The sequence below is a fragment of the Dermochelys coriacea genome, chromosome 2, assembly GCF_009764565.3.
Source record: "Dermochelys coriacea isolate rDerCor1 chromosome 2, rDerCor1.pri.v4, whole genome shotgun sequence".
NCBI lineage: Eukaryota > Metazoa > Chordata > Testudines > Dermochelyidae > Dermochelys > Dermochelys coriacea.
In genome coordinates, this window is record NC_050069.1 from 206662365 (window position 1) to 206689378 (window position 27014).

Here is a 27014-nt window from a genome sequence, read left to right on the forward strand (position 1 = left end):
CTCTGCACAGGAGAAAAATTCAACCCTAAGACTTGATCCTGCAAGGTGCTGGGTGCCCTCATGATCAGTGGGTGAAATTCACCTCTGCGTAGAGGCCCAGCATACAGCTGTTCAGCACTTGAATCCCACACAGGGCTTACATGCAACGTTGGACTTATGCTGGGTCTCTGCACAGGAATGAATTTCTTCCACTGATGCCAGTAAATGATGAGGGGCTCAGCATGTTGCAGATTTGCATCCTTCAGTATCTCCACCTCTGAGAAAGCTAAGAAAGAAACATTCTGCTGCCTAATTTAGCCTATTTTCAGACAGGTTATCTTCTGATGCGCCCCCCCACTTGCTGTCACCCCCCCCCCCAGCCAACTACCTTCCTCGCTCATACAAATGGATGCAGCAAAATTCGAGGCAGTGTTCGCATTTGAGTGCTTTATTATATTGGAATTGCAGTGATATTAACATTTGTACAAATGCACAAAATCTTGTCTCTTCTAGCGAGAAAGAGCTGTAAAAATCTGAACTAGTTGAACAGTTTCAATGAACGCATTGTCCATTTGTAACAATAAATGTATTCAGGACGCAACAAAAAGCGTAACATAAAATTAAACATATTAAATGCCGCAGCACCTATTTACACTTATGTACCAAAAAAAAAAATTCTCTCCTTCCAGTGAGGAAGGTGGTTACTTTACAGAATAAAACAAACAGACAAACACAAAACCTTTAGTACAATACAAACAACCTCAAGCCCAAAACTTAAAGTGACAGCACCTTTTTTTTTTGTTAATATATATATCTATAGACTTCCATAGTTTAGGCTTACTCCAAGCAGTGCTAAAAGCTTCTTTAAAAATCAATGTTCCTGTATAGTAACTATATGTAAAAGAAGCAACTGATCAATGTTTAAATTGAGCAATATATGGAGGGGAAGCCCATGAATATGGATTGGGAAATACCTGGGTCCTAATCCTGAAGTCCTTACTCAGGCAATCAACATCATTGAGTTTTGCCTGAGGAAGGGCTGCAGAAATGGTTTGCCTTTCAGAAGTATCTTTCTGAGCTGTGGTAAAAGTTGTCCCTGCCAGGGATCTTTTAGCAAGCTCCAGGGGCAGAGGAATGGAAAATCCATTTCCCCTCAAAATTTCCCTTTACTATCAACACTGGTTTTCCCCTTCTCTTGTTATTTCTCTTGCAATCGATGGAAAGCTACAATTTTCAATGTGTGAAGCAGACTCAGAGGATAATATTTTGTTTAGAGATGTGACAAAGGCCAACGCTACATTATAAAATAATACAAAGGTTTTGAAATGGTTCCGCACCATGAACCTTAACATAAGCAATGTTTGACTTGCCTTAAGACAGGGCCTACAGATCCTGTATACCAGATATTACACACTGGTCTAAATATCACTGATCATAATTATTGATTCCTAGCCAAGGAAAACCTTGGAAAGGGCTCAGACTTCCCATGTAGAGAATTAATCTTTTAGCCCACGCTGACATTTCAGCCTTACATTGTCTTTAAAGTTTACTGAAAAGTAGTTTTGAAAGGTATGGAAGACTCACAGAAAAGAAAACAAGCCCTGGGAAGCAATTTAGCTCCAAGCATAAAGCCAGTGATAAAAACCAGATAACCACAAGCACTAGGAAGGAGTCACATGTGAACACAAACTTTATCATCTTTGGTGACTACTTCAGATGAATGAGCTTTTTCACGGGAGATTTTATTCCTTTTGTTTGAGTTTAGGTTTTAGTCTTTTTTTTTTAAAGGTGCTGTCCCCTATTAAGTTACGAGGCAACATTATATTTTATGGACTCAAAATTCAAAACACGTTGTATGGCCATTGTAATCTCTTCAGCTCAATAGCTACCATGGGCTGGACAACAGTCAAAGGGCAGTATAATGCACAAAAAGAGCCAGTCTCCTGCCACACAGTATGCAGGACACTTTGGTTCTCAGGATGAGATAAACTATAAGTAAATATACCTTTGATGTTGCCTCACATACTTTGCATAATAAAACATTTATATGCCATCATGAAGAAGGTGTAAAGTCTAAGCCATGTTGCAGATTGGCTGCACTCAGCTTCTCTTAGCTGTCCTCCATTTGGGTGGGTGTGACAGACAAATGATAGATATGCCAACAGGGAAAGCATATGAATGTATGTGGTGCAAACATTTAAATGATTCGATAAGGGAGAGCGAGAAAGAGAGCGAGAGCTAAAGTGCAATTGTAAAATTATATAAATAACTGAACTGTAGAGCTATTAATTAGTTGTAACTGGTTTTGTTTTATAGGCACTGTTTAGTTTTTATTTATACAAATTAAAATAGTTTTTCTTCCCTCTCCAATAATTTTATCTGATATATAATGAAGCTTCAATGGTCTAAACTAAGCTTCTCAAGACTACTTAGTAAAAGACAGAAGGGACAATGGTAAGGCAGTATAGTGCAACTCACTATGTAATATTAGAAAAGAAGCAAGAATGGCATTAGATCTCCATTGGTGATATATATAATCATCCTAGTAAAGACAGGCTTTCCAGTTTTATGTATTATTTCCCTTTAGCTTACCTGTGCTTTCTAAAATGAGAGAACACATTTTCAAAAAAAGAGGAAACAAGTATAAGTTCATAACTTTTGTTGTTACAAAAAGCAGATGCTGCTTTAAAGAAAACAATTAATCCTAGGAATTTCTGTACAAAAGACCTCAGCAAACCTTTCCATCTTAGATGGACGACTTCCGCTCAAGACCCTAAAAGATTACGATATACATACACCTAGAGTAGTTTATTGCAAAACTAATATTGTAACTTTAAAAAAAACCAGATTCCATACAAGAATACTGTTCAAATGGAATGTGTTAAAATAACATTTATTAATAAATACTTTATAAAATTCTATGTGAATACTACATTAATAGATTCCTGTTTAAATTTTGCTTTGGTCCTCATGAATTTTCATAAATTCACTATATACTTTTTTAAAAAAAATGTGTTGTTAGCTGCTAAAAAGCACACTCTATGCTAACTAAAAGGCTGTTTTAAACACTTAATATTGTTGCTTAAAAAAATACAAATCCTCCAAAAGACAGGTTTTTGACAACAGTTACAGCTGGTTTTGTTAGTTAACAGGACAAGATCAGTTAACACGCTAAAATCCATATATACTGAGGCAAGTAATCACCTGAAGTTGAACCAATGACTTTCCACTATTCAGAACATGAGCTGCCTACATTTAGGTATACTGCATGAATTAACTCCAAACAGCAAGAAATTTTCTACATCCTCCTCCTCAGCATTGTCCTAGAAACACAACCTGTCTCCCACAGGCAGTGTTATGAATATGGCTTGCATAAATTGACTCAGGGGGATGAAATGTTTGAATCACAACACAGCACTTTTGGGAAAGTATTGCATTCATCCATGGCTGGGGTTTCCAACATACTTTCTTTCAATGTCGCACAGTGAGCGATGCTGTACATAGAAATGTTTAACATGTGGATGCTTCATTTTGAATGAGAAACATGGCCAGGATAATCCATCTGTACTGTTAACTCCCATGAAATAAGGCTGGGGAGCCATTCTGATAGCTCACTGGCAGGGATTTTGATGATGGCTGCAATAGGTTGAAGAAAGGCAGGTGTGACAGTATCAGTCTCCAGTAGTAGCCCAGGGAAAACTAGAATTTATCCTTGAATGAAACAGCACAGAAAATGGATTTAGAATACCAGAACTGAAAAACAAGTTGCTTCTGCTAAACAGGAGATGTTCTCTGGAGAAAGACATAGGCCCTGTTCCTGCAGCCCTTACACATCAGTCTCCAGTGAGATGACTTGTAAGGACTACTTGCCTAAATAAAGGCTGCAGGGTTAGTCCTCGAAAAAGCAAGTATATTTTAAGCATGATGGAAGTTAATCTGTTGAGCAGTGAAAGGTGAGTGGTATGGTTGGTCCTTTTATATCAATATGCTGCATGTTGTTTTGGCCTGTGAATCTTGCACTTAGAGTTACAAGAAGCAATAGCAAATAGCTTTCATCCTTTACTTATTTCCACATCACTAATAACAATTATACCTATAGGCCAATAGTATAGAGAGGAGACAGTTAGTTATAAGTACACATTTAGGCAAATGCATCGTTGGCTTGCCTAGTTAGCATTAAAAAAAGACATAATCAAGCTATATATAACACACATCAGTCAAACTGTCAAGTTGCTGGATTTAATGAAACTCAGGCAAGATTTTTTTTTTTTTTTTTTTTTTTACTGTAGAGGCTTTTAGTTTAACAGCTAAATATTTCAGCTGAGTCTGAACAAAAGTAAAACCAAATCTTAATTCTAGTGCAGTGTAGCTCATTTGTTTTTCTATTATCAACAGTTCTTTTATAATGTATTTAAGTGCTATCCATGCAACAACAACAAAAAAGATTTAAACTAAATTAATACTCTGATGGCATTTTTGGGGGGAGGTGAGGTGGGGCAGGGATTAATGGTGAGGCATGAAATTTGGACCGATAATACCTCCTGTTTTTTATAATGGAGCTTCAACTGGAACTTTATGTTTAAAGCTGTATATTTGAACAAAAGTTTCCTTAGTAGCTATGGGGAAGCAAAACCATTCAGCTATTACTAATTGGACTTTAAAAATGAATTACAGATTCAATATTTAAAATGAATTACAGATTCAATATTTAAAACATTTTAAAAGTATATGTTTGCTAAAATATAATAGAAAATCCTTTATATTTGTTTTTTTTCTTAATTGTTTTGGTTCTTAAACTATATAATCAAGTCATGATTTATACTGTACACTCAAAATTTTTCTTCCAAAAATATTTGTATAAATGGAAAGAGAGTTCTTTAAGAATACTGATAAAAAGTTAACTGAGTTACCAAGATAAAAACTAAATCAGAAATGATGATTCAAGATCCTTAGAGATTGCTTTCCCTTTCAAAATGGGCTCTAATCATTACAGTTCTTCATGGGGCGAGGGGAGGGAGGCGAGGGCGAAGTAGAGGGAGAGGCCTTCATTTGTTTGGTTGTTGTTTCTTTAAATAAAAACCACCCTTTAAAAAACTATTATTCCTCTAAAAACAATGAAACGACCTTTGAGGAAAACAACTCAGCTTGAGAATGAAGAGTGTTTAGCAGTAGAATATTTGCCAGGAGTAATGTTAATTAGCATTTGTTTTTAAAAAAATGCAGTCGCAAACATTTATCACAACAGAGTAAGAGCCTGTTCCTGCTCCCATTGAAGTCAATGGGATTTTTGCCACTGATTTCAGTGGGAGCAGAATCAGGTCCAAACATACTGAAAAATAATATAACTAACTGGCTGTTATCTACTGTGCTCTTAATGCTTGATTTCCCATATGTGACGGGTACTATCTAAGGGTGAAAGCCACCTCTGTGCAGAGAGCTAGTACAAGGCCTACAAGGCCTAAGCATTCAAAATTAGGCTTAATTAGGATACAAGAAGTGCCTCAGCCTTTTGTTGACCTTCTGCATAGGGTGAATTTCATCCACAGCATATAGCAGAATTTTCAGCATTCTTGTAGTATACAGCAGCTAAAAAGTGCTTTTAATGCCATACTGAGACTGATCCTCAGCTAGTTAAATTTGTATAATAGCATCACTTACGTGAACGGAGCTCCACTGATCTATGCCAGCTAAGGTTCTGTCCCACATATGTTTAAAAAATCAGCTGTGAAGAACTGGTCTTTTCCTGGTATTTAACAATAACCTATTCCTCACTGGTCAAACTGATGTAATGGACTATAAATGAACTATAAATCTTAGGCTATTAGCAGTTGATGATGGAACAATGTCACTGGTTTAGTGCATAGAACCTTTCTGAATTATTATATACTACATGGCTTTTCTACATTAACAATTGGCAGTGTAAAAAACAGTTGTAATAAACAGGTGTGATTTGCTATCCTTGTACTCTGCCATGGACATTTACAACAGAAGCTTGCAAGGCTCCTTCTCCCTAGCACCAGCACAGCTGGCTTTCAATCGTGCATCACCTGTGGCTAAACTACTTTCACTGTTTATTAAAACACTAAATCAGGAGCATTAACATCCTGCATATTTCTTCTTTAAAAAGCAAAAGTTCAGTGCAGCCCAGCTGTGGGTGAAGGGCTATTGAAAGCAGTGACCATGCCAACAGTTTTTTTCCCCGGGGGGAGGGAGGAGGGGAATATAAGTTGGGTATGAAGTCTTTTCTTCTCCATTAGTATTCTCTGAACAAAAATGGAGAAGAGAGACTTGGAATGCGAAGACAGGAGGGAGCTTGAAGGAGACAGAGCCACAGAGTTTAGAGAGGGAAGATGCAAGGACAATTGAAAGACAAAAGAGAGAGCTTAACTAGAAGAGGGATAATAGGGAAATGAAAGAGGAAAGCAAGACAAGAGGGCATATTACCTGGGACTGAATTGTTCTGATATCCATGTATTATATAATCACTCTTTTCTCTGAAAGAGGCTCTGAATACAGAGTGGGGTTCTGATGATATTGTAAAGCTAACTCACTCTCTCATGTGCTATCACCAGACTCCCTGAATATCTATATAGCCTAATTATTCCCAGTTAACTATGTATGACTTTGGCTAACAAGCTGCCATTTAACAAAACTCCATGATTCTGAGGCATCGGGCTAGACTGGTAAGAAGGAAACACAACTATGTACAGAAACGTTTCAGTTTATAAACAAGTAACTGGTACCAAAAAATTGGAGAAAGCACCAAAGCATTTCCCAAGCTGATAGCATATTAATTGCATAACTCCCTTTTTGTAACTAAGTATAAAAGGCATATTTTAATAACTATAAAAATGAAAGCCAGAGTCGTCCAAGGGCTGAGGAGTCTTCCAGGGCTGAGTTAGTGTTGAAAATGTCCTTAACACAAGGACATTTGATTATGCTACCACTCCCCCATAGCAGTTTCTGACCAATCCGTTTTAAAGAATTGGGTTCATGTCTGTTCTATGACTGGCAAGCTGACTGAGAGTGGAGCTTCCTACGACATCGCTGACGGAAGAGGAAGTTGTAATGGTATTATGCTGGATGACTTGCTGTTGTGAGCAAGCTGGGACGGGGCTTGCAGGAGGACTACTCTCGGGACCTGGGAAAAAAAGAACACACAAACTAAAATGATGTGTACATGTTGAACGCCTGTGATGTATTACAGTACTGTTAAATAGAAGATGGACCACCAAGGATGCAGTCCTGCCAACTCCAATAATTCAAAATCATGAGATTTTAACAATTGTAGATATAGAGGGGTTTTTTTTTGTTTGCCTTTGAGGTTTTTAGAGCCTTTAAGGTTCACATTTTCAAGCTTTTGAGGGCTAGAAACTTACTCTCTTTTAAAAATGAGAGTCATGTAATAACCTGACTCTAGGAGCTGGGACTTTTTCTTAAAGGCCAAATACCACAAGACTTGTGATTAAAATTATGAGAGTTGGTAACTGAGTGCTTAAATGTTTTATTTATTGCAGCAGAAGGGATTGAAATATGCATTAAAATGCAATGCAGCACAGAAACATTAATGTAAGCAAGACTTAGTAGTAAAGAATGAAATCCCATTGTCACATCCCATAGGCCTTATTCACTTTGGTGCAGCAAGGATGGAATCGGGCCCTATTTTCCATATTGATGATTCTCCTAATGTAAAGAAACTCCCAGAGGGCACAGAGCTGGTATAGCTGGCATATATGCAACCCTTCCTGGAGACACCAGTGCGGGGGTGAGTGGGGTGATGGGGGGGTGTGCATGTTGGGGATATGGCTGGAGCACACTGAACTCTGGCTGTTTTTTGCTTTAGGGGAGTATTGCCATCTGGCACATATTAGAACAGCTCTCAGGCTGCTCTAACCTATTTTGGAGCCAGGCAGAGAAATGGAGTTAGAGCAATCTCCCTATGCCGTGCTGAGCAGAAACTCAGCACAGCAGAACACCTGTTCCTACACGTGCAGTATGTCCACTTGGATTGTTTCTCTCTCTAGTTAGCTACAATAGCTTCATTAACTTTTTCTTTTTTAATGACAGATGAATATTAAAGAAGAGATTGAAGAAGAAATTGCGTACCTCAGACATACCGAGTTTGGAGTATGGTATTATTTTCATTGGAGGAAAATGTTTATAATTTATTCCTGCTTAGTTTTTCTTTCGGTGATTAGACTCTTTTGGGTTCCACCATTACACCATTTACCAAAGTACATGTTAAGGATCCACTCTGAGGTATTTTACTGGACCCACCAGCATTGTTGCCTGTCATACATTTGTCAGAATGGAGCACTGAGTTCACTGGGGCTCCTCTGCAGGGGAACGAGTGTCTATCTGTGTGCATCTCATTGCAGGTGCAGTGCCATTGCTTCAAGCACCATGGGATAGAGACTAGTTTTATTTTATGCTTGAACCACACCATGCCATTTTTGGTTGGTGCTTGGTAAATACTTAAGTTTATTTGGCATACAGTCCCAATCCAGCAGAAGTCAGTCTCCTGGCAAATGCAGTAGTTTGCCTTCAAGCAATCAATTGCAGGATTAGAGTACATAACAGTCTTAAGAGTGCTCCTTTACATTTATCGGCTCACTTTGCAGATATTTCATTTAAAATCTTAATTCTATGATGTTCAGAAAGAGTGGTTTAAATGAAAGTACTGAATGGGTGGAGGAAGCGACTGGGACCTTTGATTGCTGTTTTTATGAATGACTGTAGACCATGGAAATACACCAGTTACTTACTTATATATCCTTGCGACTCTTTCTGCATGGCTGTTATTGGACAGTCTTTATGTGTTAACAATAACTGTTTCAGCTGTGCCACCTCATTTTTCAACATGGAAACTTCATTCTAGAGAAAAAGAAAAAGAGACGTTTACTTAAGAAAGTGACAAAAAGTTAACAAACAAGTGAGACGTCTCCTGTCACTATAACTAAGAAAACTGAGCTGCATAGGATTGATCTTTGCACTGAATTTGGTCCACTGTATGAGAATTCTTTTACACAGTAGCTATTGGGACAAATTCCTTCTGTTACATCATTGCTAATCTGGAGTATCTCCATCAACTTGAGCTATTGTAACCCTAGAGTACTACTCTTGCCTCTGGTTGCATTTACTGTTTGTGTCATAATATTAGTGCTATTTAAGCACCATTATTGTCAATTTACTGTATGTTGTATACACAATGCTATAGATCTGAAGTAAGTATATTATGTGTGTATAATTTTGCCTGGTATGATGGAAAATAACACAAATGTTAATTAAAACAGCCTTAACAAAGACATTTTTAATTATAAAAAATCCTTGCTCCAGGTTTTTCTTTGATCTATAATGTGTCATTTTGCCTTTTAAAAAAAAATAAGGTAATCTTATCTTGCTTGCAGATCTAGACTCTTCATTATTATGGGTAAGGCTTATAGAATCATACATAGAATCAGAGAGGGAAAAGATCCATTAGACAGTGTGGGTGGTGATTTGTAGAAATATTACTCGTCCTTGCAATTTCACGGTACACCATAGCTCCTTCAGCCACGGTATGTTAGACTCACTTATCCAGAGCCCTCTCAACAACCACAGACATAGAAATACAGTAATATATAGTAAAACATATTTCAGTGATTTCCCAACAACTGAATTTTAATTTGTCGATTTATGTAATGTAATTTGTCATACTATATGGTCAAAATGCCTTTGGTACAAAAAAGGATTAGTTTGCCACAAAACAACTATTTAAAATTTACCAAGTAGTGAAACCTTGTTTTCTTAATTAACTTGCAGGGATTGGTTCCTTCTTAAAATTAAAGGAGTTTGGGTTTGTCTAAGAATTGCTCCCACCTGATCTGTTCTAATCCCAATTTTGACTGAGGTTGTGTCTGTAAATTTAACAACTCCTTGGACAGTCTGATTTCACATTAAAAAAACACATTTGTTTTTTAATGATTGTCCAATTTATCTCCAGAAACTTCCACTTACATCAATTCCCACCAGCTGGTGATTATAGAGCATTGGTAGAGCCAAGGAGATTTCTATGGATTTCTCTCTTTCACACATAGATGAAAAACACCACATAAGCAATAGAAACAGGGTGTATAGTTAGGAAGGAAAAGGGGATTCCTTTCTTTACACCTATCCCAAAAGGCCAAGGCATTTAATTTTTAAAATATACAAAAACTAAGAACAGCCCCCTTAAATTCTTCTTTACTTTTCAAAACTAAACTGCTGGCAACACAAGACTCTGATCCTCGGCAACATTGCGGCTCCTTTCTGCTGCTCTGCTGGTACAAAATGTTCCTAATGCTGGGAACATGGGAAGCTCACCCTGGTATAGGGGATATTCCAGTGGTATATATCCAACATAACAGCCTTGCAAAGTTTCAAATCTAAGAATCTGAAAACAATTCTAAAAAAACTTCACTGCATTCAGAACTAAGAAAATATTTTTGAAAAGGCACTGACATCTGACCATTTTGGGTTTATGGTGACAGATGCAATGATATCTATACATAAATGCAAAGTGTATGGGGAATAAACAGGAAGAACTGGAAGTATTAGTACGTAAACTGAATTATGACTTAATAGGTGTGTGGCACTCTAACTCAAAGCAGCACCCCAAAATATCCATATTGACCCCGTCATATAATTTCATACAAAGCATGCCATGTAAGATAGCATATGAAAGGTCATGATCTGCTGAAACCTATTGTTCTGTCAAAATATGTGTATCGTTAGTGGGTGTAAAGTTATGAGATTTTGCTGTATTACACTGAAATATGTTGTAAGTTTTAGCGTCTCCTCTGCTAGTTCTCCAGTGACAATAAAGGAGGTAACTCACTCCCAGGAGGTGTTAAATAACCATTAATCAACAGGAAAGTTGTAATCAAGGGATTTACAATGCTGTAAGAGGGCTGTGCATGCATCACACAGTGGAGCATTATTCATCTCTTTGACTCAGCAAAGCCCACCAGGACATGCTGGGGCTAGTGTTTTCCAGGCACATGGACTGAGTATATAAAATAGCTGACAGTGGCATCATGCTTCTGCCTTTCTCCTCCCCAACCTGTGCTGGAAGCAACAAGAATGCTGGGAAGACAAAGACTTGAACTGAGGAGACTGGTCCCAGGCTTAAAGGGGCAGCCTCTGTATTAAGAACTATAACCTATCTGCAACATCCAGCGAGGTGAGGAAAACTGCTTGATCGAAATACTGCCTAGTTTAATAAGGTTTAAGATTTAGACTGCGCAGTTCGCTTTTATTTTCTTCGGTGCTATATCTGACCTTTTGTGCTTACCACTTAGAATCACTTAAAAACCTATCTTTCTGTAGTTAATAAATCTGTTTTATATTTTACCTAAAACAGTGTTTTGCTTCAAGTACTTGGGAATTCTCAGCTAAGTTTACAAAGGCTAGTATGTGTCCTCTCCACATCGAGGAAGGGTCAGACTGGATAATAAACTTATACTGGTCAGGCTTCTGACCAGGGCAAGATGGTACAGTTCTGGGTGCAAGGATGGAGGCTTGGGAGATTTGCTGGTGCCTGTGTGTGATTTGTGAGTGGTTCAGGGAGCATTCATGCAATTTAGCTGGATGTGGGGCTCTATGTGTTGTTGTACTGAGTGATAACAGTGCATGGAGGGATTTGTTGCTTGTCACTAGCAAAGCATTGTGAGAGACAGACCAGACTGGAGGGTTAAGTGAGTACATCGGTACCCCAGTTCCACTTGTTCTCTAGGGATCCTGTCACACGGTGTCACTGAGACTTGGTGGGATAAGTCTCATGTCTGGAATACTGGTGGAGGGGTACAGCTTATTCAGGAATGAGAGGAAGGGTGGGGTGGGGGAGGGAAAGGAAGTGGTGCTGCATTGTACATCAAGAATACACTTGTTTTAAGATCCAGAAGGAAGTGAGAGGCAGACCAGTTGAAAGTCTCTGGATAAAGATTAAAAGGGGGAAAAAGGAGTGATGTCATGGTAGGGGGTCTACTACAGACCACCAAATCAGGAAGAAGTGGATGAGATATTTCTAGAACAAATAATAGAAATAGCCCCAACAGAAGATCCGTTAGTAATGTGGGACTTTATCCACTCATCTGTTGGAAAAGTAATACAGCAAAACACAAAATGTCCCATAAATTCATGGACTGTATTGGGGACATCTTTTTGTTTCAGAAAGTAGAGGAAATAACCTGGGGCACAGCCATTTTGACTTGATTCTGACCAACGGGAGGAATTGGTGGGGTCTATAAAGGTGGAAGACAATTTGGGTGAAAGTGATCATGAAATGATAGGTTTCAGGATCCTAAAGAAAGGAGGGAATGAAAACATCAGAATAAGGACAATGGACTTCAAAAATTATACTTTATAACAAACTTCAAGAACTCATGGATAATGTCACATGGAAAGAAAATCTAAGGGATAAAAGAGTTCAGGAGACTGGCAGTTTCTCAAAGAGACAATATTAAAGGCACCACTGAAAACTAACCTGGTGCAAAGGAAAGATGGAAAGAAAGGCTAAGGCACAAAATGAGATTAAACTAGCTATAGACATAAAGGGTAACAAGAAAACATTCTACAAATACATTAGAAGCAAGAGGAAGACCAAGGACAGGGTAGGACCATTACTTAATGAGGGGGGAAACAATAACAGAAAATGTGGAAATGGCAGAAGTTCTAAATGACTTTTTTGTTTCAGTTTTCACCAAAAAGGTTAGTAGTGATTTGATGTATAACTTAATGAATACCAGTGAAAATGAGGTAGGATCAGAGGCTGAAATAGGGAAAGAACAAGTTAAAAATTACTTAGACACGTTATATGTTTTCAAATCACCAGGGCCTGATGAAATACACATTAAAATACTCAAGGAGCTGATTGAGGAGATATCTGAGCAATTAGAAAGTATCTTCAAAAAGCCCAGGAAGATAGGAGAGGGCAAATATCATGCCAATCTATAAAAAAGGGGAATAACGATAAATCAGGGAATTACAGACCGGTCCCCTTAACTTCAATACCTAAGATCATAAGAGCAGCCATACTGGGTCAGACCAAAGATCCGTCTAGCCCAGTATCCTGTCTTCTGACAGTGGCCAATGCCAGGTGCCCCAGAGAGAATGAACGGAACAGGTAATCATCAAGTGATCCATCCCCTGATGCCCATTCCCAGCTTCTGGCAAACAGAGGCTAGGTACACCATCTCTACCTATCCTGGCTAATTGCCATTGATGGATCTATCCTCCGTGAATTCATCTATTGCTTTTTTGAACCCTGTTATAATCTTGGCCTTCACAACATCCTCTGGCAGAGTTCTATAGGTTGACTGTGCATTGTGTGAAGAAACACTTCCTTTTGTTTGTTTTAAACCTGCTGTCTATTAATTTCATTTGGTAACCCCCTAGTGATTGTGTTATGAGAAGCCGTAAATAACACTTCCTTATTAATTTTCTCCAGACCGCTCATGAGTTTATACACCTCTATATATACCCCCTTGTTGTCTCTTTTCTAAGCTGAAAGTCCCAATCTTAATAATCTCTCCTCCTAACGAAGCTGTTCCATACCCTAATAATTTTTGTTGCCCTTTTCTGAACCTTTTCCAATTTCAGTATATCTTTTTTGAGATTGGGCAACCACATCTGCATGCAGTATTCAAGATGTGGGCATATCATGGATTTATATAGAGGCAATATGATACCCAGAAATGTAATGGAGCAAATAATTAAGCAATCAATTTGCAGACACCTAGAAGATAATAAAGTGATAGGTAACAGTCAGCATGGATTTGTCAAGAACAAATCATATCTAACCAACCTAATAGCTTCTTTTGAGAGGGTAATAAGCCTTGTGGATGGGGGGAAGCAGCAGGAGACGTGGTATATCTTGACTTTAGTAAGGCTTTAGATACTGTCTCACATGACCTTCTCATTAACAAACTAGGAAAATACAATCTAGATGGAGCTACTAAAAAGTGGGTGCATAACAGATTGGAAAAACATTTTCAGAGAGTAGTTATCACTGGTTCACAGTCAAGCTGGAAGGGCATATCAAGTGGGGTCCCGCAGGGATCAGTTCTGGGTTTGGGTCTGTTCAATGATTTAAATAGAGAGTATACTTATCAAGTTTGAGGATGATACCAAGCTGGGAGGGATTGCTAGTGCTTTGGAGGATAGGATTAAAATTCAAAATGATCTGGAAAAACTAGAGAAATAGTCTGAAGTAAATAGGATGAAATTCAATAAGGACAAATGCAAAGAACTCCACTAAGGAAGGAACATCAGCTGCACACATGGGAAATGATGGCCTAGGAAGGACCACTGCAGAAAGAGATCTGGGGGTCATAGTGGATCACAAGCTAAATATGAGTCAACTGTCAAAAAAAGTCAAAAATGAGTAAAAAAAAAAGCAAACATAATTCTGGGATGTATTAGTAGAAGTGTTGTAAGCAAGACAAAAGAAGCCATTCTTCTGCATTACTCTGTGCTGATTAGACCTCAACTGTGCTGTGTCCAGTTCTGGGGGTCACATTTCAAGAAAGATGTGGAGTATTTGGAGAAAGTCGGAAGAAGGGCAAAAAATTGATTAAAGGTCTAGAAAACATGACCTATGAGGGAAGATTGAAAAAAATTGGGTTTATTTAGTCTGTGGAAAAGAAGACTGAGGGGGGGACATGATAACAGTTTTCAAGTACATAAAAGGTTATTACAAAGAGGAGGGAGAAAAATTGTTCTCTTTAACCTCTGAAGACAGGACAAGAAGCAATGGGCTTAAATTGCAGCAAGGGAGGTTTAGGTTGGACATTAGGAAAAACTTCCTGTCAGGGTGGTTAAGCACTGAAAAAATTGACCAGGGAGGTTATAGAACCTCCATCATTGGAGATTTTAAAGAGCAGGTTAGAAAAACACCTATCAGGATGGTTTAGATAATACTTATTCCTGCCATGAGTGCAGGAGACTGGACCAGAAGACCTCTCCAGGTCCCTTCCGATTCTATGATTCTGGTAATTATTTTTTAACTTTCCCTTCACTGAGTGCAACTTGGTTTGTAGATGTACTGATGCCAACCAGCATGTACTCTGAGCTAGCTGTTCATCATCACCCCCAGAACCCATTTCTTCAGTACTTTAATTCCTTTAGAAAACCCGGTGCCACCAGTGGAGGCCAAAACATGGTCCACAGACCAAATATGGCTCTCTGAGTTCCACAATACAATACATGGCTGCTCTCATCTAGATTCTAGAATGTGCCATTGCTGCTAAGAATGGGACGAATCCTAGTGTGAAAAGCTACAACTTTTTCAGAGCAGAGTCTACTCTGCTTAAGATAAGCCATGCCTCCATATTTAAAATGAGGGCAGTAGCAGGCATGGACTTTTGACTCCTACCAACCTGCAAGAGCAGCCATTAACCGGACAAAATCAAGGTGCCTTTGGTGCAGAGGCCGTCTGCACTTTGACCACTTATCGCTTTCAGACTATATTTATATTCTGTTCCCTTCTTTTTCTTACCACCAGGCCATTCTATTTATAATCGTGTCCCGCTGTCTTTGAATTAGGACTAGCGCCATACCCTTTTCTGAAGAAGCCTTTTATAGCTGAGTTACAGTCACTTAAAAAAAAATAAAAAGAGTGACAAGAAAAATAAATAAATATATGACTCAGTCCAGTAAAGCCTCTGAATCCCAAGCCTTTCCTGGCTGGTTTTGCTGAAATTAAAATGTGTTTTTCATTTACAAGTGTATATCCTGACTGGTCAATTTTAAGTATGTCTGTGTTCTCATTATTAATCTAATGTGCAGCGGTAGCACATATGACAACCAGGGGCTGGTGGTGTACCAAATGCCCCTGAATGTAAACAGTGCCTCTGTGTCTGGGGATACAGACAGTAGCTCACACCTGAAGCTGCATATTTGTCTGGGTGAGTTCTTCTGCTTTCTTTTCCAGTGACATCACCCAGACCTTCCTCTTCTGTCTGCAGCGTGTGGCAGCCGCTCGATTCCTTTCCAGAAATTTTCGCCGCCTCTCATCTGGGTCTTCATCCACCACCCTCCTCCGGCGACCCCCGGTGGGCTGAGGTGGCTGTATTGTCTGAGTGGGCTGCATCTGCTGTGCTGCTGGTGAAACCTAACGGGAAAAGAACAAAAACAAATTCAACATAGATGGTGAGTGGATGGGCTCTAGTTGATGCTGCAAATTCCAAAAAGGAATAAAAAGTGATATCAACTGACATTTAACAAAAATATGACCAGGCTGTATTCTGAGATGGCAGACCTTCTGGCAAGATATGAGAGCAGCATAAGTAGAAAGACTCCATCAGATGCCACTTAAATTATTCTTTGACAAAAAGCCAACATGGCTAAGGGGAGATTTTTGGAATGGGCTCCTGAATAGCAGCCAGGGAAATTATATTTCCCCCTTTGGTTATTAAAATGTTTTATTTAAGTTGTGACAAAGAAAGCACCTGATTGAAGAATGAAATGTCAGGCTTCTCACAGTGACTTTTAATTAATCAAAGCAAGAGACTGGAGACCTTGGGATTTTTTTCATCCCATTCAGAGTTTTAGGACATCTCTGTTTCACGTTCCTTAATGTATGTTCAAGTATCGTACACATCTTTGGAGAGGCCAGCAGTAGTGCTATTAGAATCTTAGGCTGGGATTATCTAAGGCATCTAAGGATTTTAGGTGACTGGCTCCTATTAAAAGTGAAGGGGAGTCAATTGCCTTACTCCTTTACTTACCTTTGAAAATCCCAGCCTTAATCATACTACAGTGTCAATGTGGAATATAGGACTTCGTGGAAGACTGACCTGTCAAATCAGAATTAATCCTGGTATTCTGGCTAATGGCCAAAACCTGCAACTTGTCTCTGGTGATTTTAGGGGTTGGGAGTGCTCAGCAAGTTGTAGGATTGAGCCCTACATTTCAGCTCAGGTAATTACCATCTGTCTGCCGCCCAGGTGTCAATTAAAAGCATGCCATCCCCTTGCAAAAATCACTTTTCTGTCTGAAAGTTTTAGTCTAAAGGTCACTGTCACAGACAGAAGTCAGTGAGCATTATATTCTATTTTCCAGTTTGTTTATTTTATGTATTGACAGCACTTTGTGTACAGGCAATTTCACTTTGTCCCTGTGTAGCTGGTTAGTTTCTCCCTTGTTGAAAAAACCCTATAAAAAGAAACATGAGCAGAAAAAGCCCAATGGAAAAACTCATTTAAAGAAGGAATTTTTAAAAAAATGTGAGGACATACTATTTACGGGATGTTTATTACAAACTGATTTTTTAAAAATTAGTCAGTTCTCACACATGCTGGTAAAAAGCCATAAACCATGTCCACACTCCAGTCTCCAATGTTGCTACCACTGGTGGAGCTGCACCAGTGGAGAATTACAGCTTGCTAGTGTAGATGCAGTCACTGTAGTTACTAGCATTGTGGTGGTGGAGTAATGTTTGGGACTTCCCTTAGCATGTGTGCCCCCTAAGTGGCTAAAGGAGATTATTGTTGAGTAATGCCAGCTGCTCCCCATCCACTGGGGCTGAGCTTGCTACCTCTTTAGGAACACGTCTGAAATGTAGAGGCCTCAAAGATCGCTTTTAATGACAACATAACATCAAAGGCCTTTCACTTTCTCCATACACCACCTTTTGAGACTTCAAAGATTGGTTATTTATGTTTCTGGACACCAAAAGCTTTCCTTCGCCTGTTACTCTCTCCGTTTCCATCCGGCATAAAAAGCTTTTCTGTCTCTCAGTTTTGTCAGTTGGGTCTGCTATGCCAACATATAGCTATAGAATTTTTTTTATGAGGTGATTTTACTCTGAATAAATAGTGAACAGTTTAATTTTCAGTAAGAAGTGATCAGTAGTTGGCTAGCAAGAGCCAGTTAACAGAACATCTTCCTTCCATCTCTGGCAGGTATTAATTAGAAAGGCTGCAGTTGCATCACTAATGATGTCACATTGGATAATTGATTCAACCTCCCAGATATATCACGACCCTGAAGTCTATTAGGCCTTATCTTGATAATTGTCTAAGCATTATACTCCAAGGAGGGCTCCCTCTCCACCCCGTGTGTTGTATGCTCCATTAAGAAAGAGGATGTAAAAGGATCATTAGGATTCATCCATTTTTAAGGGCTGCTTATCACGTATCCTAATCTACAGTGGTGGAATGGCAAAAAGAACAAAACAAAATGTAAATGGTCCTGCTGTGCCTAAGTTGTCATAGTGGCAAGTCTGATCGAAAGAAATTTCAATGTGAAAAATATAACAATACTCACATCATTTTTTGTAAACCCAGAGGCAAAACAGTTCCCACAAAACAAAACATCTATCACTCAGAAAGGGACACACTAAATGACTATTTCTACCTTGATCCTTGATCCAATACTTTCCTCTGTTCTTTGCAACTTAAGACAGGATTAGTACTCGTTCATTCATTTCAGCAAAACATAATTCATTAGGTTCATGTGTGTCTTAAAATGCCTGTTGAAAAGCATGCAATTAATTCTGACATTACACAAGGGCATGGTGTAGAATAATGGAAGTTATGACAAGGGGGCATGCAGCACACAGCAATTCAGATCATGCCTTTCTTTGACAGGAGGCGTGGAACTGAACTATCAGGCTCAAGAGAAAAAGGAAGTTAATAATTAGTAAAATGCACCATAAAATTAATGTGTCTGCTGAAGCAATCTGACCCTCAAAGAGGCCGATACCGAGTGATTATGGATGGGTTTAGAAAGTAATAACCTTGTATTTATTACTTGCAAAACCCTTCTTTTATGCCTGTTAATGCCCCCTTTCAGAACGCTTTATTGCTGTTGTGCATCAGGAGGAGACTATTGTGTTGTCAAGGGAAGCAGCTGATCTATAGATCCTACTTAGCCTCCAGCTCGTGGTTCTCAACCTTTCGTGACAATTATGCCTGTTTACAAGATGAAGATGTCTCTGTATCAGCTGGTGCCCACAGTCTCAAGTTCCACTGCGGGTGCTCCAAACTTCATGTTCCTGTTTGAAATTAGCTCCACCAAGGCTTGAAGTGTTCACCATGGAATCAGATCCAGCCAATGGGGTACTAGGCCCCACAACAGTTCATCATTAAAGTAAAGAGCAGGAAGCCCCAAATCTTGAGTCATGAAACAGAGGTGGGGTGCCAATACACTAGCTCATTAGGCTGAACGGTCTATTATCCTTAAATTTTGTACATTTATTTTTCACTGGTAGTCAAAGTGCCATGGAGACCAATCTCTAGCTAGGTCCTTCAAGCAGCCTGGCTGGATGTTCAGTCTGTGTCTGTCTTTGGCAATCTTATGTGAAGCTTTTGGCACCTCATACACACTAACTAATGTGTCCTCACAATACCTCTGTGAGGCAGGTCAATATTATTACCCTCATTTTAAGATAGGGAACTGAGGTGCAGAGAGATTAGGTGACTTGCCCAAGCTCGCAGAGTGTCAAAGACAGAGCGGGGAACCCAGATCTTCTGAATCCCAGTCTAGTGCTCTGAACCCCAAGATTACCTGTACTCTGTCACTGACTTCAAGGACAGCCAGATCACACCTCTTTTGCTTTCTATGTTATAAGATTATATAGTGTCTTTTACTGCAGTTGTTAAAGAGCTCTGGAAAAAATAATTAATAGATGGAAAAAAACCAGAATTCATAACATTTTACATTAGTAAATACTGTAGGGAAATACCACCAACTTGCAGCAAGAGCAGTAACAAAGTAAAACAAGATGTCAGTAAATAGTTAATGTAGTTGGACAGTGGGATGTCAAATCCTCTTATTTTTAATGTCTTGTAAGTTTTTCTAAGAGCTGCCTATGAGATATCTGTAAGCAACTAAGTGCTTCACAGATTTAACTCCTACTGGGTAATAAGAAGTCCTCTTTGTTCTGTATCCATGACTCCCACTCCCATTCTTCTTAACTCAGATGATAACTTTGTTCTCCAGGCCTGATATCCTATGGCTGACCAAGGGCCTTCTCTTTCTTCTCATATCTCCCTGGCTTGTCTGTCTTTCACCACATTAAAATATGGCTAGAAGTCCTCTTAACATCAGCTCTGCCTTGCCGAAATCCTTAGTTGTGAGTTCATTACTTCCTCTTTCAACTAATAGTTTTTCTTAATCCCTACTCTTCAAATGTCAGGGAGTTTAGAATGCTGTAGCAAGACAACCCTTTCACTCCAAGACCTTCAACTTCCATCACCTTTGCTGGCTTCCCATCATCTGAATCCAATTCAAAATTACCTTTCTGGGTTAACTCTTTCTCCAGCAACTGGCTTCATCCTCTCTCTCTCTCTCTGACATAATATTCACCTACTAATCCTCACCTGTTCTCCAGGCTAATCTTGGCCTTTCCTCTGTCTCCATTCTGTAATTCTCTACAGTTGTAATTACAGGTATAATTCTCTTTCATCTGATCTATCTACAGTATCTGGAACTACTACTCTCTCACTACAAGACAATTAATAGCTTCAAGTCTTTAATTCTTGCCTTAAAATTAGAGGCAGTGACTGAAAACTTGGGGTCTGGATTTGGATCCGAATGTGACCAAAATGGAAAAGTATTCAGACAGTAGTTTTTTGTTTGGTTCCCATGATTGAAATAAGGGCCAGCAGCAAAATTTGGATGCATAACCAAAGTATAGGTGTACTTAGATCTGCAGATTTTGTTTGAAGCCATCTATACTTACACCCTTATTTTTTGAGATAGCCTTATGATTGACATTCACTATAAAGTGTCTTGTGATACTTCATATGGAAGTTGCTATATTATATACAAATAAAATATATACAGGGTCAAACTCATCCTTCAAATACGCATGTGCAATGCCATTTACTTCATTGGGGCTTGTGGGACCATCTCTGAGGGCAGAGTGTATTGAACAGTTTAAAACATGAGCTGCCAAGTAGTCGGCCAAGCTCCTTAGACTATGTCTACATGGTGTTTTACAACTTGTGCAGTGAGTCTCAGAGCTTGGGTCCATGGATTGGGATGCTAAAACCAGCTGTATAGATGTTTGCACTCGGGCTCTGAAACCAGTCCCCTTCCCCAGGCTTCAGAACCTGAGCCTGAATGTCTACACAGCTGTTTTTAGTACCATAGCGCCAGCCCAAGTCTGTGGACCCAGTCCCTGTTTTAAAATGCAGTGTGGATGTATCTTAGTGCGCCAAGCTACACAGTGTGCCAAAATCCATAACATATCAAAAGCATAAATGTATACCTGGCACTTTGCAGAGATCATGGCTTGAACAAGCTTTGGGGTTTTTTGGTAGAAAGTTAGTCATTTGAAATACATTCTTTTCTTTGTTTCTAAGTAAGTTTTGATCTGGGATTTTTGAGTTAGAGCTTGTTGTAATGTTGTGACCTGGCAGCCAACAACAGAGTAAATCTATTAGCAGCCAGTTGACTTGCTTTTGAAAAGCCATGCACACGTAATCTGTTTTTTTAAACTTGTATCAGAACAGAAGAAGATGACAGCTCATTAAGTGGTTCTACCTGTGCTTGTCCTGAGTGCAGTGGCGGGTGTGGAGAGGTCTGGTGATGTGCTGGATGTGTGTGAAGGTGCGAGTGGGAGTGATGGTGTGGGTGGTTCTGCTGGTGATGGGGTTGAGGATGAGGATGGTGTGCTGGATGCTGGTGCTGATGTGGGTATGGGTGATGAGATGGCAGTGTCTGGTGCTGATGTGGATGTGAGTGCATATGATGATGTGGTGTCTGGTCCTGTCGGGAGCTCATCATTTCCATCATATGGCCCATGGTGTTCATATTTCCATTTGACATGGCTGCAGGATGATGAGTCAATGCTGCCTTCAACCTCTGAAACAGAAGAAAAAGGACAAGGGGGGGAAGAGAATTTGAAATCAATAATACATTTATTAGCAGTTCATATTTCCAGATTTGTAGAAACTCTTGACACGTGAAAGTGTCTGGTTCTATAATTTTTTTTCTAGATTTTGCTTCTTGACTTAAGTATAGTGATTTTCATATAACCTTCAATGTCTGTTATGCCATAATTAATTTTTTGCTCATTATCAGTCAAAACCTATAGAACACTAACTATCTAGATCATAATTTAACAGCTACAGATTTTCATGATTGTGCTACTATGCTGTTAAGGAAAAAAGCATTCTTTTATTCTTAGTCAGCTCATTAAGTTTAAAGTCTCATGCAGTCGTGTTTTTTTTAAAAAGAATACCTGCTAAAATGATGCATTGAACAAAGATTGATACTAAATTACCAACCAGTATTACAGACATTTTTTTATTGCCTCCAAAGAAATAGAATCTTGACCCTTTTTTTAAATTTCAGAGCCAAAGAACACAAGTCATTTTACAATATTTTACCTCATAAAACCAAACCTTTGTCCTCCCACCAAACTAAAAATCTATTAGTTAAGTGTGGTCTTGCCATTAAGGTCCTTTGTGTCTGAGCTAGAAAGCTCAAATGCTAGCTGTAGGTCATTGTTGCATGCTAATTCCTGCATCGATGCTGTCCTCATGTCTTTTACTGATGCTGGAGTTGATTTTTGTAGTTCTAACTCAGGCAAAGCTACAGTTAATGTCAATAGGATTCTTCTAATTCTCCCACTTCAGGGTATCCAGCAACAGCCAAAGAAAGTTTAATCTGAGTAAGTATTGCAGGATAAGGTTCTTTTGTTCACTGTAATGATAGCTAAAGGTGGAAGAATTTCCCCCCTCAATTATTGGATGGTACCAACGTATTAGCCATGTTGTCACACCAGCATAGTCTTCACATTGGATTACTTAAGACCAGCTTCCTATTTGAGCTCAGCAAAGTTAGTCCCAAAGTTAGTTGTTTTCAAAATCAAAATGCAGCCCCCTCAAAACTCAGGTTAGCCAGCACTTTTATATATCATGAATACCTAACAAATGTGCCCACACTGTATTTGTCAAAACACTCCGAAGCTGAACTACAGTATGACTTGTTCTAAATGGCATAATTTTCAAAGCCAAAAACAGGGCGAGGGAGACCTAATTTGCAAATAAATGTTTTCTTTTAGCTGCAAAAACTGTGGCTATTACTATGGCATGACTTCAAGCAGAATACAATATTTTGTTTTCTTTCCATGGTCCCTTCTACCACATCTTTATTTGTGATAGCAAATCAAGAGAGACAGTGAGAAACCTGACATGCAGCTGGTTTCAGTCAATAGGGGTAATTTCCATTTGGTCTGTGTATTTTACAAGCTCCTTGTTCACGTTTCCCTATGGGAGGGTGGGCCAGCTGCCCTGGATCTGGATCCTGGTAAGAAACCAGCTATCTCCCCCATCCTGTTCTAGTGCAGCAACAGCGGGTTGTCCAGCCTCTGAGTTCCTTTAACTTCACACTTCACCCCCACCCCGGGGCAATTTATTTTTCATTCATGAGAGGCTGCTGCCAATTAGAACATTTGGGGAACTATAAACATTTTCCCTTGTCTTCAGCAAGATCATCTATTTGTGTTGTAGAAAAATCCCTGGAATTTAGTAAACTCTTTGCATTGTATATGTGTTGGGGTGGGAGGGAAGACTTCAATTTTGTTGTTTGTTTGGGTCTGGTAATTCCAAACTGCTGTTTTATTGTAGCGTAGAATAAAATGTGATGGCACCACAGTTACATATTTTCTAGTGCATTTCAAGGCAAAGGGACTCAAACAAAGAAACGATCAAGTACCCAATCATGCTCCCATTCTCAACAGCAGAAGTTATGCCACTGACTTTAAAGGGAGATCCTGGTGCTCAGCAATTCTGAAAACTGGACTAAGAAAGAAGACAAGTGAGTACTTGGAACTCTGCCATTTTTTCCTGAAAGCAGGTGGCATCCACATTCCTGAAGATCCCCACACTGTTTCCTTACCTTATATTACACCTCTAGATGCCTCACTTCAGAGTAACCAGTCACCTAGCCAAAAAGGACTGCAGGACATTTCTTTAATAGCCCCTCATGGCAGATCATTAGTTACCCAGAGGGACTGCTGTTGAGCATCACTGAGCAAACCCTGCCCCTGGCAGAAATGGGTAGCAAGAGACTAATATGAGGAATTGGAAATTAAATTAGGTTTCCTGCATGCATCTGCAATTTGTCTGACATCTTTACTGCTTTTTTGCCATTTTTTTCTCCTGTGTCTAACATCAATAACTTGATGGTTGAAAAAACTGCCATTTTTTTTCCAACAGGAATTTCCCCCCCAACATCTCCAGTGGAAAACAATTGGTGTTTTTCAGTGTTTTTAGAAGAACCCAAAAGTGAAAAAACAGATTTTTTTTTCTGATCACTACGTTTTTAAAAACTGAAAATAATTTGGCATTAGACATTTTCTGTTGAAAAAAAAACTGAACCATGGACGGAAAAAAACAATCAGTTAAAATATTTGTTTCCTTCTAAAAAGATATTTTTTGTTGAAAAGACATTTAAGTAAATTATTTTGATCTAAACTTCAGTCACCGCATGAAATAAAACTGTATTGTCTTATTTATCTTTTGTTTTTTCTCTATCTCCTGTCACAGTAGTATTCCAGGTTAGGACAGCAAGGAAGCAATAAGGATATGAATATTGATGTTTTTCTAATTCTAATTCAGTTTGTCTTATTGCACTCATATAAATGTATCAAGCGGTCTGTCCCTTTCCCCTGCTTGGTGGACATACCTAAATCCCATTAACATCAGTGAAGAAACATGACCAATTGTGGTCTCAGCTTAATATCTGCAATGTCCTTCATACACAAAACTACCATAGCTAATAGTATTGCAATGGGGAAGCTGAAAGCAGAATTTGGCCTAGGATACTTTAGAGTGTCACAATGGATTTTCCTCCTTGCCTCATGCAATGATTGTGACGGGGGAACATGAGAATAAATTTCACTCAGTTCTTGGCTGTTTACAAATATTTCATACCGTAAATAGCAGAAACCAGTTTTTGCAAATCTTCATGCCATTTAAGTTCATAAAAGCGAATTGTAAGTGACGCTCCCCTGCTGTTATCTGGACCAGTGATCTGTTAGGTCAATTCAATCCTCAACTCTGGGAGCCAAGCTTACCCTGCTCTGCTATGAGAACCCCCACTTGTGAGCTGTTCACGCACAGCCTCTAGCATGTAAGCTCCCAGTTATGTGAGTGAGCACTTTTGGCCAGCTGCTGCTTGGATTGTGCAACCAAATGACACTAGCCAATATCTCCAGTCCCAGACACAACCCTAGGAACCTCCATCTTACAGTGTCCAGTTATGCCATCTGGATGCTGCAAGCTTATATGAGTTCATCAGTTTATCAAAGAAATTGATATGTAGCAGGCTTGTTATCCCAAGGGGAGTCTCTGACACCCTTCAAACCAAATGCACTGCTTCCTGTAGAATAAACAAACGTATTAACTACAAAAGATAGATTTAAAGTGATTATAAGTCAAAGACCAACAAGTCAGATTTGGTCAAATGAAATAAAAGCAAAATGCATTCTAAGCTGATCTTAACACTTTCAGTGCCCTTACAAATTAAGATGCTTCTCACCACATGCTGGCTGGTTACCCTTCAGCCAGGCTCTCCCCTTTGATCAGCGCTTCAGTCGCTTGGCGGTGGTGGCTGTAGATGGAGGGGGAAGAAAGAGAGCATGGCAAATGTCTCTCCCTTTTATCTTGTTCTTTCTTCTTTCTTGGCTTTGCCCCCCACCTTCAGAGTCAGGTGAGCATTACCTCAAACTGACCAAGGGGGGGTGTGACTCACTCAAGAGTCCAACAGATCTTTTGTTGCTGCCTAGGCCAGTGTCCTTTGTTCCTGTGAGGCTGGGCTGGGTTTGTCCCATACATGCCCTGATGAGTTGTGAACTGCCCCTCTGCTCCTGGAGAGTTTTGCCTGGGCTTGCTTTAAGCCATGAGGACACATTTTCAGCCTCAGAACTATATACATGAAATTACAACTTATAACATTACCAACAACAATGCTCAGTGCATCACAAGCCTTCCAAAGACACCCGACATGACAAACTTTGCACTGGATACCACACAATCATATTATAAGGATGAACATGGGGGTGCAGGGAGTTCCCCCAAGGTACAGAGCCTCACAGTCATATTGAGAGCTTGATCCTGCATTCCTGTGCACTTAAAACTCCTTCTGACTTCAGGAGGAGTTTGAGGAATACAAGGTATGCAGGATCCAGCCATAAATCACACTGTCCTAAAGTTAAGAGAAAGGGGACACAAGTTGCTAATCTTCTAATTAGATGACCTTAAGCAAGGTCTCTGTGCCTCGGTTTCTCCGTCTGTGAAATGGTAATAATGATATTGACCTCCTTTGTAAAGCGTTTTGAGATCTATGGATGCAAAGCAATATGTAAGAGTTAGGTATTATTATTATGACTCACTCTCAGGCTGTTTGGCACATCTAAATTATACTCTCCCATTCCTCTGAGTTCTTTTACATACTCTGTAAGATTTTGTAACAGAACTATAACTAGATTTCCATCTAGTCTACAGTATATCTCAGCTTCTAATAAAAAGCTAACTCTGTTGTCCTCCCAAACTCAAACTTGCTGAATTGAATTAATCTTTAAGAAGCGATAGAGATCAGTTAAAAACAATGAAACCGGCAATAAAACAAACTGCAGTGTACACAAAAGATGTACCCTCCAAAGTAACCATCTTAATACCTCTGAGATCAGGCCTTAACCTATGGTGTACTGTGTAGCTTCATCTCCTACTGCCATCCATAAAAGTCGATGACATCATCTCACAAGATCAGACCTTCAGACACCGATCATTATCTTTTTGTTATTTCCGGAAGTGTCACACTTGGAAGTTGAACAATGGTAGTGGCTACAATAGTACGATGGTGTTCATCACAAAAGTACCTCCACTGGTGATAGCATTGCTGAAGTGATGTCCATTGTTTTCGGAGTGCCTAAGTGTAGGTTAGACCAAAATGGAAGTACCAACATAATAACAGTAATAAAACCTAGCTTCTATTAGTGATTTTCATCTGTAAATCTCAAAGCACCTTACAAAGGAGGTAAGCATCATTATTCCTGTGCA

At 39.2% G+C, this 27014-nt stretch overlaps 1 protein-coding gene across 9 annotated transcripts in view; it reads right to left on the reverse strand.

Annotated features, from left to right (window-relative positions):
* Positions 1 to 785: 785 nt before the first annotated feature.
* Positions 786 to 27014, reverse strand: part of CREB5 (cAMP responsive element binding protein 5) — a 359862-nt gene continuing 333633 nt past the window's right edge. For 8 of the 9 annotated variants that reach the window (XM_038393118.2, XM_043509125.1, XM_038393119.2 and 5 more), the window contains 4 exons: positions 21490 to 21810; positions 15881 to 16108; positions 8745 to 8853; positions 786 to 7120 (listed from right to left, as the gene is read on the reverse strand). In XM_038393118.2, the coding sequence (XP_038249046.1) occupies positions 6957 to 7120; positions 8745 to 8853; positions 15881 to 16108; positions 21490 to 21810 (822 nt within the window). In that variant the 3' untranslated portion in view covers positions 786 to 6956. The remainder of the gene's footprint in view (positions 7121 to 8744; positions 8854 to 15880; positions 16109 to 21489; positions 21811 to 27014) is intronic. The other variant, XM_043509126.1, reaches the window with a different exon arrangement.